The 14249-nt window shown below is 38.5% G+C and overlaps 1 protein-coding gene across 3 annotated transcripts in view; it reads right to left on the bottom strand.

The window, feature by feature from the left end:
* Nucleotides 1–1904: 1904 nt before the first annotated feature.
* Nucleotides 1905–14249, bottom strand: part of LOC307164986 (uncharacterized protein) — a 145875-nt gene continuing 133530 nt past the window's right edge. Inside the window, exons 2-4 of one of the 3 annotated variants that reach the window (XR_013822372.1) lie at nucleotides 5590–5605; nucleotides 5323–5413; nucleotides 1905–2150 (exon numbers count right to left, since the gene is read on the bottom strand). Coding sequence is in view for 2 of the 3 variants with exons in the window: in XM_079882237.1 (XP_079738363.1) it covers nucleotides 5326–5605 (280 nt within the window). In the remaining variant the exon portion in view is untranslated. Of the gene's footprint in view, nucleotides 2168–5322; nucleotides 5606–14249 lie in introns of all 3 variants that reach the window. The other 2 variants (XM_079882237.1, XM_079882238.1) reach the window with 2 other exon arrangements.

Genomic DNA, 14249 nt, shown 5'->3' with positions numbered 1-14249 from the left:
TTGAGTGGAAGCCAGACTAGGAGCAATTCACCTCTACTACAAGAAAATCAAACCCGCCTCCGTTGTCAAGTATTGGATCTGAATCAGATCAGTAAAGTGAAAATTTTCCTGACGTAAGATGTTTATATTATATTATATTATATTATAACACGTTTATGCATAACAGGGATTCCGTTCATACACCGTTTATTTCATAGCACTAATTGTTATTTGTTTGTACAAAATAACTGCTCTTCTATGATTTGCAAGGTTTGACATGATAAGATAAGCGATCGTTAGATTTAATCAGCGCGATTTACAATGCTTTTTTTCCCCTTAGTTGATCAGAACAAAAGTGGTTGTTACTTACTTGTTCAGACGTCATTTTCCGTTGAAAATTCTAATGTTGGTCATACTCCCAAAAAGTATATTCTGTGATTCTGAATGCCCGTATCGGTGATTGACACCCGCACATTCACCTCAAAACATCGGATTCATCCGCACTGTTTCATGCCGATGTACAACCCACGTAAAGTTGATAACTCCGCAAATAACTGCAATTGCAGATTTCGAACAGAGACGGCGACAAAGAGGAAAAACTACAGACTGCAGCTTTAAATGCCAAATAATTGGCCCTTCTTTTTATGGCTATCTTTTAAAATGTTAACATATTCTTTTCTCTTTTTTTCCATAATGTTTGTTTTATTTCTTCTCACTATTAGTTATATTTTACCCCAGAGGCAAAGCTTTAACAGTATGCCTGTGCCAGTGCTGAGCATCAGTCGCTCATAACCAGGGCCCGGTTCTGTATGAGAACAAAAACAAAATGTAATTTTGAAAAAACAAAAAAGATTATCAAATGTCTTACTTTTGTTTGTTTTCATATAAAAATAGGTGTAAAAAATATTTCAAATGAAGCAACAAAATCAGACATGAACTGTCCCAAATGCTGCTTCTTCCTCTCCAACAGCGGTATTTTTCAGGCTAGACCAGCCAATGCACATGTGTAGTCATAAGCTCCTCAGTTCCTGTAGCAGTGCAGGAGCTTCTACAGCAGCGCCAGTGACACAATGACTTCACCAACTGGCTCTTTTATTTAGAAGATCAAGCTATTTAATAATAAAAATAATTAAAGCTGCAAGCTGCATTTATCGGGGTTCAAGCATTTAAGGCCTTTAAGCACACATGCGTAAACATATATTAAGTTTAATTTAGCAAGCATGTAAACACTTAGAAAACTTAGGAAACCAAAAGTAATTTATAAAAGATCATATAAGAGATTCAGTCAAGAATAATTTTGTACAGGCGTAAATAATGTATGTTGGATTGAAGTTTACAAGGAAGTTCATCCTGATAAGGCATTGTCAGCATTTGAAAGATTATTTTACCCTTTGGTGGACAAACATGCACTTATGAAAAAATGTGCCGTGAGGAATGTTAGGGCACCATGGATTGTTAAAGTAACACTCCATTTTTTTTTTTTAGAAATAGGCTGATTTTACAACTCCCTCAGAGTTAAATAGTTGAGTTTTACCGTTTTCGAATCCATTCAGCCGATCTCCGGGTCTGGCAGTAGCATTTTTAGCATAGCTTAGCATAGATCATTGAATCTGATTAGACCATTAGCATCTCTCTCAAAAAATGACCAAAGAGTTTCGATATTTTTCCTATTTAAACCTTGACTATTCTGTAGTTACATCGTGTACTAAGACCGACGGAAAAATTAAAAGTTGCTATTTTCTAGGCCGACTATACTCATTCCTGTGTAATAATCAAGGAACTGTGCAGCCGTACCATGGGTGCAGCAGGAGCAATGATATTACGCAGCGACTGAAAAAGTCCCCAGCTAGGTAACTATTTCCTGACTAACGGATCCGAAGATAATCGCAAGTTTTTTAAGCGCTAAATGAACCATTCAATTCAATTCAATTCAATTCAAATTTATTTGTATAGCGCTTTTCACAATACATATTGTTTCAAAGCAGCTTTACAGAAAGTGCATTTCAGAAATATACATAGAGAAATACAGTTAGTTAATCATGTATTGATTTAGGGCATAAACATATCGCCAGTGTCGAGTCGTCTCTTCACAGGCGCCGAGTCGTCTCTGCACGGGTGTTGGAGAATCTGTAGTTTCCATGGGAGGCTGGATACAAACTGGAGCTGGCGATCTGCATTTACCTCGGGACTGGCGTCCCGAGATAACAACAGAAAAGCATATGGGAAATAATTAGCGTAGCTGCTGTTCGCAATATTAATGCATTCAATCTGATTCAACTGTAGTATAAAAGGTAAGTATTATGTGAATGCTTGGCTAAAGAGATGCGTCTTTAATCTAGTTTTAAACTGGGACAGCGAGTCTGAGCCTCGAACAATATCAGGAAGGCCATTCCAGAGTTTAGGAGCTAAATGTGAAAACGCCCTCCCTCCTTTAGTGGACTTAGATATCCTAGGAATGACCAGAAGCCTCGAATTTAGTGATCTTAAAGAGCGCGATGGATTATAGGGCGATAGAAGTTCCGTTAAATACACGGGAGCTAAACCATTTAGGGCTTTATAGGTCAGTAGCAATACTTTGTAATTGATACGGAACTTTATAGGTAACCAATGTAGAGACGACAGAATTGGTGTTATATGATCATATTTTCTTGATCTAGTAAGAACTCTAGCGGCGGCATTTTGGACTAACTGTAGCTTGTTTATTGGGGATGCAGGACAACCTGCTAATAAAGCATTACAGTAATCTAGTCTCGAGGTCATGAATGCATGAACTAACTTTTCTGCATCAGAAACTGATAGCATGTTACGTAGCTTAGCAATGTTTCTAAGGTGGAAAAAGGCTGTTCTTGTAACATATGAAATATGATTTTCAAAAGACAAGTTGCGGTCTAGTATAACACCCAGGTCTTTTACTGTAGAGGATAAAGTAACAGGACACCCTTCTAAATTAAAGTTGTATTGTAAGAGGTTTTGTGTGCAGTTTTTTGGACTAATAAGTAATACCTCCGTTTTATCTGAATTTAATAGCAGAAAATTACACGTCATCCAGTATTTTATATCTTTAACACACTCTGTTAATTTAGATAATTTATTGTTATCATCTGGTCGTGATGAAATATATAATTGAGTGTCATCAGCATAACAGTGGAAATTAATTCCATGTTTTCTTATAATATTACCAAGTGGCAGCATATATATTGAGAATAGCAGAGGGCCTAACACAGATCCTTGCGGTACACCGTAGTTTACTGACGTTATCTTCGATTTTTCCCCATTTACGCAGACAAAATGGTAACGGTCCGATAAGTACGATCTAAACCAGTTTAATGCCTGTCCCTGAACACCAGTATAATTTTGTAGTCGGTCTAAGAGTATTTTGTGATCTATAGTGTCGAACGCAGCACTAAGATCGAGTAAAACTAGTATTGAGATAAAGCCTTGGTCAGAAGCTAGAAGTAAATCATTTGTAATTTTAACGAGCGCAGTTTCTGTGCTATGATGCGGCCTGAATCCTGACTGAAACTTTTCATAGATATCATTTTCATGCAAGAAAGAGCACAGTTGAGCGGACACAACTTTTTCTAGAATTTTAGACATAAATGGAAGATTTGAAATGGGTCTGTAATTTGCTAGGTTATTATGATCTAATTGTGGTTTCTTAATTAAAGGTTTTATAACTGCCAACTTGAATATTCTTGGAACATGACCTAAGGATAAAGACGAGTTAATAATATTGAGAAGAGGCTCTTCCACTACAGGTAACACTTGTTTCAATAGTTTAGTTGGTATTGGATCTAATAAACACGTTGTTGGTTTGGATGCAATGATAAGTTTATTTAGCTCTTCCTGTCCTATAGTTGCAAAGCGCTGTAATTGTTCTTGCGGGGTGATAATTGAGGCTGAATCATAAGACACCATTAAAGATTGCACATTTACAATTGTGTTTCTGATGCTTTCTATTTTCTCAGTGAAGAAATTCATAAAATCATTACTACTACACTGTAACGGAATATTTTGCTCAGGTAACATCTGTTTATTTGTTAGTCTAGCGACGGTGTTAAATAAAAACCTAGGATTATTTTGGTTATTTTCTATTAGTTTGCGGAGATGCTCAGCCCTGGCTGCTTTTAGGGCCTTTTTATAACGTGACATACTGTCTTTCCATGCGATTCTAAAGACCTCTAGATTAGTTTGTTTCCATTTACGCTCTAAATTACGAGTTTCTCTCTTTAGAACATGCGTAGCACTGTTGTACCATGGTGCTTTAGTTTTCTCTCTAACCTTTTTTAGTCTAATTGGTGCAACGATGTCTAATGTACTAGAGAAAATGGTGCTCATAGTGCTAGTCATTTCCTCTAGTTCATCTGTTTGTTTGGGTTCACTGAGCAGCTGAGATAGATCAGGTAAGCTATTTGAGAAATTATCTATAGTTGTTGGAAGGATTGTTCTGCCTGGTCGATAACGTGGCGCAACATGACAAATTTCAGCGGTACGTAGTATGCAAGTGACCATATAATGGTCAGTGACTTCATCACTTTGCGGTACAATATCTATATCGGTTGGATCGGTTCCATATGATATAATTAAATCTAGCGTATGATTAAGACGATGAGTGGGACCAGTTACATTTTGCTTGACCCCAAATGAGTTTAATAAATCTGTAAACGCAGCCCCTAACGCATCATTTGAATTATCTACGTGTATGTTAAAATCTCCAACAATTAATGCTTTATCTACATTGACCAATAGGTCTGAGAGAAAGTCTGCAAACTCTTTTAGGAAATCAGCGTAAGGCCCTGGCGGTCTATATACAGTAGCCAAGGCTAGAGATAATAGGGATTTCTTTCTTACATCTAAGAGAGTAACATTTAGTACAAGAACTTCAAACGAATTAAACCTGTGACCTGTTTTCTCAGTAACAGTAAGAATATCTTTATAGATTATAGCAACACCACCGCCACGACCAATCAGATGGGGCTCATGCTTGTAACAGTATCCAGGAGGAGTAGACTCATTAAGACCGAAATAATCATTTGGTTTAAGCCAGGTTTCAGCAAGGCAAAGTACATCGAAACTATTATCTGTGACCATTTCATTTACAATAACCGCCTTAGGTGTAAGCGATCTAATGTTTAAAAGACCTAGCTTTATAAATTGTTTTTGTTCACTAATATTGAGATTTTCTGGTTTAATCACAATTAGATTTTTCCTAGATCCTGCAGTAGATTTATTATCTGATCTCACTAAGCGAGGAATAGACACCGTTTCAATATAATGTTCTACATTGGTACTTATATCAATTGAATTTGGACAGCAAAGAGTGTGATTTGGACTTTGACTTACTAGTCATATGGTGTGTAGCGTCTTGGAGATGTTGTCCGACAGAAGAGCCGCTCCGATTCTGCTGGGGTGAAGGCCATCAGCACGGAAGAGCCTAGGTCGCTCCCAGAAAAGATTCCAATTATTTACAAAGAGCAGTCTCTGTTCATTACACCATGACATTAACCATTCATTTAGAGCAAATAATCTACTGAACCTTTCGTGTCCTAGTCGGTAGGTGGGAAGCGGTCCAGACACGATGATCGTTGTTTCAGGCGATGTGCTGCGTACCGTCTCGATCAGGCTCCTGTAGTCCTTCTTCAGAACCTCCGACTGCCGTAGCCTGATGTCGTTCGTTCCCGCGTGCAGCACGACAGCTCCGACGCGCTCGTCACCGTTCAGAATCCCGGGAACCTGTGCAGAATCCCACCCTTCACCAGGGTGATTCTTTGCGAAACGTTGCATTGGTCTTTTCCAACGTCGGCGAAGGAGGCCGTTACTAGCACAAGCCCTTTATCCCTCACTTTCTGCAGCGTTGGCGTTTGGGGTTGCTGAGGTTGGTTGGTGTAGTCTAAGGTGAGAGGCTTGGACGGACCCAGATGTCACCCTCTCCGACCATTTTCCCTAGACCTTACAAGATTTTCCCTTAGATCACGATTGCACCTCCACTGGAATGAACCATTTCCTGCCCGCTGTCACCTGTGGATGCAGACCCTAGCTATTTTGTTGTTGACCGCTCGTCTAGCCGGTCGTCCCTTTTGGTGTGACCGGTTGAATCAACAGCCTGAAACATATTGTCACCAGATCATTTTGCTCATGTTAATCAAAACAATATTTATACATTTGGAACAGAATCAGTTCTGTTCGACACAATCCATCCTGACATTCTGCAAAGGGAAAGTTTCAAGTTATGCGCTGCGCAAGGTGTGGCACCTCTCTGCCACAATAATAACCCAGTTTACTGGGCACAGTCTGCCCTGTATCAAAAGTCTGCATCCTCTGTAGAGAAGAACAAAACGTCGAGGTTATTGTCAGATAGTAAAGTACACATAGTTTCTTTTGTCTTCTGTGCTGCCGCGTCCTTCGCTGCCGAATCTGCACACTTACAGACAGCAATTTTGTTAGGGAGAAAAATGACTTCTTACAGGGCTTTTACCCAGTTAAACGCAGTGTTCTCCCAACATTTATTGTCCCACCTGTACGATGGCTTTCAGCTAATTTGAACCCCTTGGTATGGTAATTGTTACCATCCCCCTTTTGATGCATGATACACAATGGTGTTTGGGTAAACAAAGTTTTCAACACTAACCCAAATGTTGTCCTTCAGCTAAATTTCCCCCAGACATCTTTCTCTGCCTCTGAAACAAAATATTACATAAGCCACAATCTCATCTTCTTATCTAATAATTATTGTAAGGCAACGGCCCCTAGTTTCACAGCGTTTCTTGCTTTTCAGGCCTATTGTTTGGTCTCTTAAGCAATTGTCATCTACGAACATTCTCCAGGTCATCAATTGGTCAGGTCAGGTCGTGGTGTGCACACTTCGTCAACGTCAGTCAAATAACAATCTCCCCTTTTTTACAATTCATAACTGTTAAGGGCTCTCTGAATAATCTGATATTTATTTAGCCTACGTGTTTGTTGCTGTCAAATCTATAACTTTTTCTCAACACATGACTGACGGCTATCTACGACTTTACAATTCTAATTTACACATCAATACTTAAACCTGTCCAGAAAGTAATTCAAATCTACTGCACATCATAAATGACCAAAATAATAATTAACAGACAGAGCTCGATGATCAATCAACTTAAAGCTCGTCCTATGTTCTGTGTTGCTTTCTCATCAGATTGACTCACAATCCTCAGCTTACTTTCAAATTTGTCATTTGCCTTAACCCATCTATAATGCTAAAACACTCTTTCCAGAGGTTAATGACAAATTTATACACACTATTCAGACAGAATAGTTGTCCTAAACTAACACATACTGTACAAAACATGAATTAACACTCACACTCATCCCTGACTATGAACTGCTCATATTTCTTATTCATATCTTTTCTCTAAAAAGATTTAAATTTTAAATGACATTTTAACCTTACATTTTCCTGTATCTTTTATCTAATGTTTTTATGGCCTCTTAACCAGTTTCAAAGCATGTCTGTTCATTATCCATCTGATTTTAGAAAAGTCAGCTGGATTGGTTTGGTGCATTATTATTACTTTGCTTCAGCTTTCTTTGGCTGACCGATAACAGAAGAACAGACAGAGTACCATCCCAAGCAGTCTCTTTCTCTCTCACTATAAGCAAATAATCTTTTCAACAGCCTCCTAGGACTGTAACTAAAATAATCATAGTCATATTCAATCCTTCTATGATCTTTTCTAAGGTTATCTTTAGTTTAAATACTCAATTTGCCTAACCTTTGTTTTCCAGAAAATTCTCTTGACTCATCACAAGTTGTTCTCATCTTTAGCCACCACCATATCTTATAATGGTCCTTTGTCATGTCTAATGATCTACAAGAGTCAGAACTGACACATTAGTTCAATGGTCTCTGCTGGCTCTTGAATGCCCATTCAGATCAGCTCTTGACCTATAATTGTCTTTTCTTCAGGGTGTTGGCCCTTGGCATAGTTGCAGACACTTGTCAGAAAAACAAGCCATACAATCAACGCGGTTTCTGGTGAGTGGTATATAGAGGAACTCACATTTTCTGGGTCAGACGGCCATAACTTCTTACAGCTCATCTCGCCTCAATGATTTGCTGATGCTGCTGGCCTCACAGTCACCGCTCAACTCTAATACCTTTCTCACATAAAAACACCTCCATTAGGAGATGCCCAGTGTTTGTGGCGTGACTTCCCCTGTCTTAGGTTGCCCTTTTGGCCAAAAAAGGTCTTACCCGTCTCTGGGGTAATCACTTCGTACACACTTGGTTACCGCTCTTTCCCATCACAGAATCTGTGACCGTTTTCTGCAACATAATCAGTTGTTTTCTGGAGCTTAGGAAAAGGCGCATTCAAGAGTCATCAGAGCCATTCGGACCTAATAGTGTTCACAGGGAGACAGGTTAATAACAACAGTATTTAATCACTTAAATTCATTAATCGTCTTAAAGGTAGCAACCTGCTTAGATTACAGTCAGTGAATTTAGATCACAATCGTACATTCAGTGTACTGTTACTTCTATAGCCGGAGCCATCGGCCCTGTTTTATGGTGGAGGCTAAAATCAGACAAAGAAGCGGTCCTAAAATAAACTAGTCAAAAATGTCACTTCTATCATTTAAGGTCTGCATTATTATTTTAAAGACTTCTTTAAAATCATTCAGTTTTAGTTTTAAAACATTTACAAATTGTCCTCTAAATTTGTCAAATCTGAACTGCCTGTAGCATGATTTGTTTTAGCTTTTCCGCATCTATGAATCTGTTCAACTGAAACACTGTGCTTTACACAGGCTCAGACAACAGCTTTCAGCTGACATTGAATGAGAGAGAGACTCTTGAGGCATTCAGGACTGGTACACTGCATTCTCATAAACCTTTAACTTCAGACTTTATCTGCCATCTTTTCTTTAACTGTAGCCCATCTTAAGGCATCTTTTCCATAAATTACATGTATTGTAATTTAGACATTACAAATTTCCACTCAGAATGAGTCTCTGTTGCACTGAAACGGTGGCAGCTTCAGTCACAGCACATGCCAGATTCAGATAAGCAAACCTGTTTTGGCCAAATCACATTCTTATCTTTTAAAATCAACATTAACAAGCCTTTGTTTAATCAAATGCCTTTTACACATTTTACATTTAGCAACTGTTAATCCTGTAACACTGCTTCTGTTTATTTTATCTTAAAGAAATAATAACAATTATTCTAGTTCTTAATAACGTTTAAAATTTCATTTCAATTTTAGTTGTCAGGTTTTCAATTGCCATAATTTAATACCTGACTTCAATGTTTTCTCTAGGAGTTTATCAATCTGCTTCTATGATTCAACCTTTGAGGCTGCGCTCTCTGCTTGTGATACATTTTTTTTTTTATCATTATAAATCATTCATTAGATTTGTCTCTCTATATCATCTAATCAACTTTATTTATCATTTTACTTTTACAGTCATGGCATTTACAGTCACTGAATGACCCCGCTGACCGCAATAAACACTCTCTGTTATTCTGCCAACAGTCTTATCACTCTGATCTTTCTAACACCTCCACCCTACCTCACACCCCCGAAGCAGTGTGTTGAAAATGTAAACAGAGCCGCTGATAAGCAGTTGTCTGTATTTTTCTATTATAGTCTCGTTTGCAAATTCAATTACAATAGCCGAATCATAATCTTCATCATGTTAACATTGCACTACTTTCTAACCCATATTAACAAAGACTTTTCTTTAAATTTGTGTAATTTTGGCACTTTCTTTGTTTGGAACCAGTTAAGTTATTGTTTATCTTTCCAATCACAATCAAACTTTTACAAAACATCATCTGCAAATCTCTTCAGAGCATGAGCAGAACTGCTTACAGTATTTGCTCTCTTTTATCTCACTATTTATCAGGACTGTTCAGTTACTCTTCATACAGTATTAAAACTTTAACGTGTCATTAATTTCATCAACACTGGTTTTAAAAGCTTATTCTTCTATCAAATGGTTAGTTTGCAGATTCAACATAAATCACAAGATTGTATTATAATTATTCAGTCCTACTTATCTCTACTGTTTCACAGAGACCACAAGATTCCCTAATTCTTCTCAGTCTCTAAATTACACAGACAGCTATCCTCAACTCAAAAATATGGCAATCTATTCTTCAATACTCTTGTTTTCATATCATTAATACAATAAAGCATTCACATCGTAATTTCAATCATTATTTTATCTCCAAAATATAGAATTTTTCCCGTTTTGCTTACATTTGCGTACATGATTCCTAATCTTTATATCATGTTAATCCCTGTTAATCATACTCAATGCCTTATTTTATCTAACACTCTTTCCCTACATGCCACTTCCTTCTGTATCTGTTCAATCCAACAATTCACTGTTTCCATCAGGAAAAACATCCTATCTTCCCCTACATGCCAGTTCCTTCTGCATCTGTTCTCTTTTATCTGCAATCCAACAATTCTCTGTTTATAATTTCCATCAGGAAAAACATTCTATCTTTCCCTATCTTCTTTAGTTCAACAAACTACTGTCTGTTCACAGTTTTACAACCATGCTGAACACGACTACAACAACCTTTTTGTTAAAAAATGATCCGTTTCCACAATTTCTTGCATGCATTTCTAGCCGTAATTTTTCATTCGACACAAAATAGGTGTGTAAAAAAATATCTAATTTACTGTTAGATGACCCCATTTTTGGCTGAGTTCCTCTTTTCTGGATTTCACAATTCGACACGTGTCTTACAGAATCTGTCAAACGTCTTCGACAGACCCGATCTTTCCCTTACCCCAAGATCGGTCGGGTGGTTTGTAATTACGTTTCACTCAAAAACTTCCTACAGTATAAGCACTTTCCAGCGCTCGATTAATTCTGATTTGACGTGGCTCTTCCGTCCACCTAAATCGATTATTTTTTTATTTTTTTATTTTTTTATTTTTTGGGTTACTAGTAGCGCTTTTGAGTAAAACTAATTAATCAACAACTGTGATTCCCCTGAATCTGTGATTCCCCTGAATCACCTGTGGCCCTTCTGTCCACCAACGAGCTAAGTGAGGTAGAAACTGATCCGAATTCCTCAGATCAATTCTTTCCCTTGTTACCCCAAAAAAATTGTGATTCCCCTGAATCACCTCTCGCTCGTACCAAAAAGCAAAACTCAGCCAATGTGGTTCACGTTCACTCACAATGATCAAATTACACTCAACTTCAATAAAACAATTTTGCCGTTTCTTACCCAGAGATGCTTTTCTGTTTTTTTTCTCGCAATCGTCGCGGATTTTTTAATCCTGGTGGGAGTTTTCTTTCACTGGCCCTGAGTGCGGGGTTTTGCCTCTCTCTCTCGTAATCTGTTGAGTTTCTATCTCAAACCGTCGAGGTATGAGACGGCCGCCTGTTGCTGCCGAGGTCGTGCACTTTTCCGTCAAATACGTTCTCAGGACCAGGAGAAGAAGCGTCCGCACAGGATCCCTCTTCTGACACCAGCTGTAATAGCAATTTTTATCTCACTTGGAAAAACAGCATCACAGGTGTAAGACAACACTCAAAAGGCAAAATTGTAATAAAGAAGAAAAGGCTTTATTCTTTGAGGAATCTTTTCGCAACCGCAGCCACCCAGATGTGAAACAGAAAGCCTCCTGACATAATAAAACTGAGACATTTTATACAGGTTTCTGACATTCTTGACTCCTCCTTTCCCAGTTTCTGTAAATTTCCTTAAAGACATCTTATATCTCAAGCTAGTATGGACTGGTATTTTTTTTACATGACAATTGAGACATTCTCATTCACCATTTAATTGACAGTATGAAAAAGTAACTGACATGATATTCTTCCTAACATCTCCTTTTGTAAGTCTTCATGAATATGGATCAAAATACAGGCAAGTGATAAGACTGTAATACCTAACAGTGTTACAATAATAAAAACAGCCTCCTAAGACTAGACTCCTAAGCTCGATCAAGCTTTATTCTATGCAAAATAAATCACATTACTGTAATTATATTATTATTGTTAATATCATTACTATTATTAGTAATATTGCATTCTCTAATAAAGAGATTTACCGCTAGTTAGTTAGCTCCAGCTGGAGAACACTCACCTCTTACCGGCTCGTCTTGTGCCGGGATGTTTCCTCTTTAAGTTAAACTCTTTCCCTTGTTTCAGTTCAACCACATGCGGTTTCATGTCATCTATACACTCACCTAAAGGATTATTAGAAACACCATACTAATACTATGTTTGACCCCCTTTCGCCCTCAGAACTGCCTTAATTCTACGTGGCATTGATTCAACAAGGTGCTGAAAGCATTCTTTAGAAATGTTGGCCCATATTGATAGGATAGCATCTTGCAGTTGATGGAGATTTGTGGGATGCACATCCAGGGCACGAAGCTCCCGTTCCACCACATCCCAAAGATGCTCTATTGGGTTGAGATCTGGTGACTGTGGGGGCCATTTTAGTACAGTGAACTCATTGTCATGTTCAAGAAACCAATTTGAAATGATTCGAGCTTTGTGACATGGTGCATTATCCTGCTGGAAGTAGCCATCAGAGGATGGGTACATGGTGGTCATAAAGGGATGGACATGGTCAGAAACAATGCTCAGGTAGGCTGTGGCATTTAAACGATGCCCAATTGGCACTAAGGGGCCTAAAGTGTGCCAAGAAAACATCCCCCACACCATTACACCCCCACCACCAGCCTGCACAGTGGTAACAAGGCATGATGGATCCATGTTCTCATTCTGTTTACGCCAAATTCTGACTCTACCATCTGAATGTCTCAACAGAAATCGAGACTCATCAGACCAGGCAACATTTTTCCAGTCTTCAACTGTCCAATTTTGGTGAGCTCGTGCAAATTGTAGCCTCTTTTTCCTATTTGTAGTGGAGATGAGTGGTACCCGGTGGGGTCTTCTGCTGTTGTAGCCCATCCGCCTCAAGGTTGTGCGTGTTGTGGCTTCACAAATGCTTTGCTGCATACCTCGGTTGTAACGAGTGGTTATTTCAGTCAAAGTTGCTCTTCTATCAGCTTGAATCAGTCGGCCCATTCTCCTCTGACCTCTAGCATCAACAAGGCATTTTCGCCCACAGGACTGCCGCATACTGGATGTTTTTCCCTTTTCACACCATTCTTTGTAAACCCTAGAAATGGTTGTGCGTGAAAATCCCAGTAACTGAGCAGATTGTGAAATACTCAGACCGGCCCGTCTGGCACCAACAACCATGCTACGCTCAAAATTGCTTAAACCACCTTTCTTTCCCATTCTGACATTCAGTTTGGAGTTCAGGAGATTGTCTTGACCAGGACCACACTCCTAAATGCATTGAAGCAACTGCCATGTGATTGGTTGATTAGATAATTGCATTAATGAGAAATTGAACAGGTGTTCCTAATAATCCTTTAGGTGAGTGTACATTACACACCCCATTGTATTCATCTTAACAATACACAATAAATCAATATAGAGAAAAACAGATTTCTAAAATAAGGGATAGGCCACAAATCTGTGAGTACAGTTTGCAAAACTGAACAGGTGATGTGGAGTAATATTAAGTTACTGTAAGAAACATAGGCGTAATTTACGGGTGGGACATGTCCCCACCACTTTTTGCCAGGGTCGATATTGTCCCCACCACTTTTTAAAACGTCTCATGGCACAAATGTACCAATTCTACAAATAAATAAAACATCTCCAGTTAACTGGCAGAGCATTCATTCCGTTAGTTTTTTAAATAAGAGACGATCTAGCGCTGAAATGTGTTTTTTTAAATCAAGAGATCAAAGTGCTCGTTGCTGCAGTGGCGCGGATACAGTGTTTTCTCGTGTGGCTCGCGCACACGCCGCACTGTCTTCACTCAGACGCACGCTTCAATCCGTTGTGGATACACTCTATTCATGTGAAATCACAAAACATAATGCACACAATCGTGTCCCTGCTTGATATACAACCACTGATGAACATAATCGGTTTTGATGAGAAAAAAAAAAACTTTACGAGAAAAAAAAGTTCTGACACGGAAGGCGAAAGTTCTACCACTGGACCATTAAGGTACGCGTTGTTCAAAACGTCGGATCTATGTATTTATTCACACGAAAATTCTCAGCACTGACAACATCTCATTATACTATACACATTACACTTCATCTAATTAAACGACAAATTAAACCCCATGTAGCCTACTATTTAAATCAATTGCTGGACGTCGTAATGTTATTGTACATATCTGATTTAGCATTTTATAAGCAACCCCCACCCCACCTGTCCCACCC

Source organism: Squalius cephalus (assembly GCF_949319135.1).
Source record: "Squalius cephalus genome assembly, chromosome: 9".
Lineage (NCBI taxonomy): Eukaryota > Metazoa > Chordata > Actinopteri > Cypriniformes > Leuciscidae > Squalius > Squalius cephalus.
This window is presented reverse-complemented; position numbering and strand designations above follow the sequence as displayed.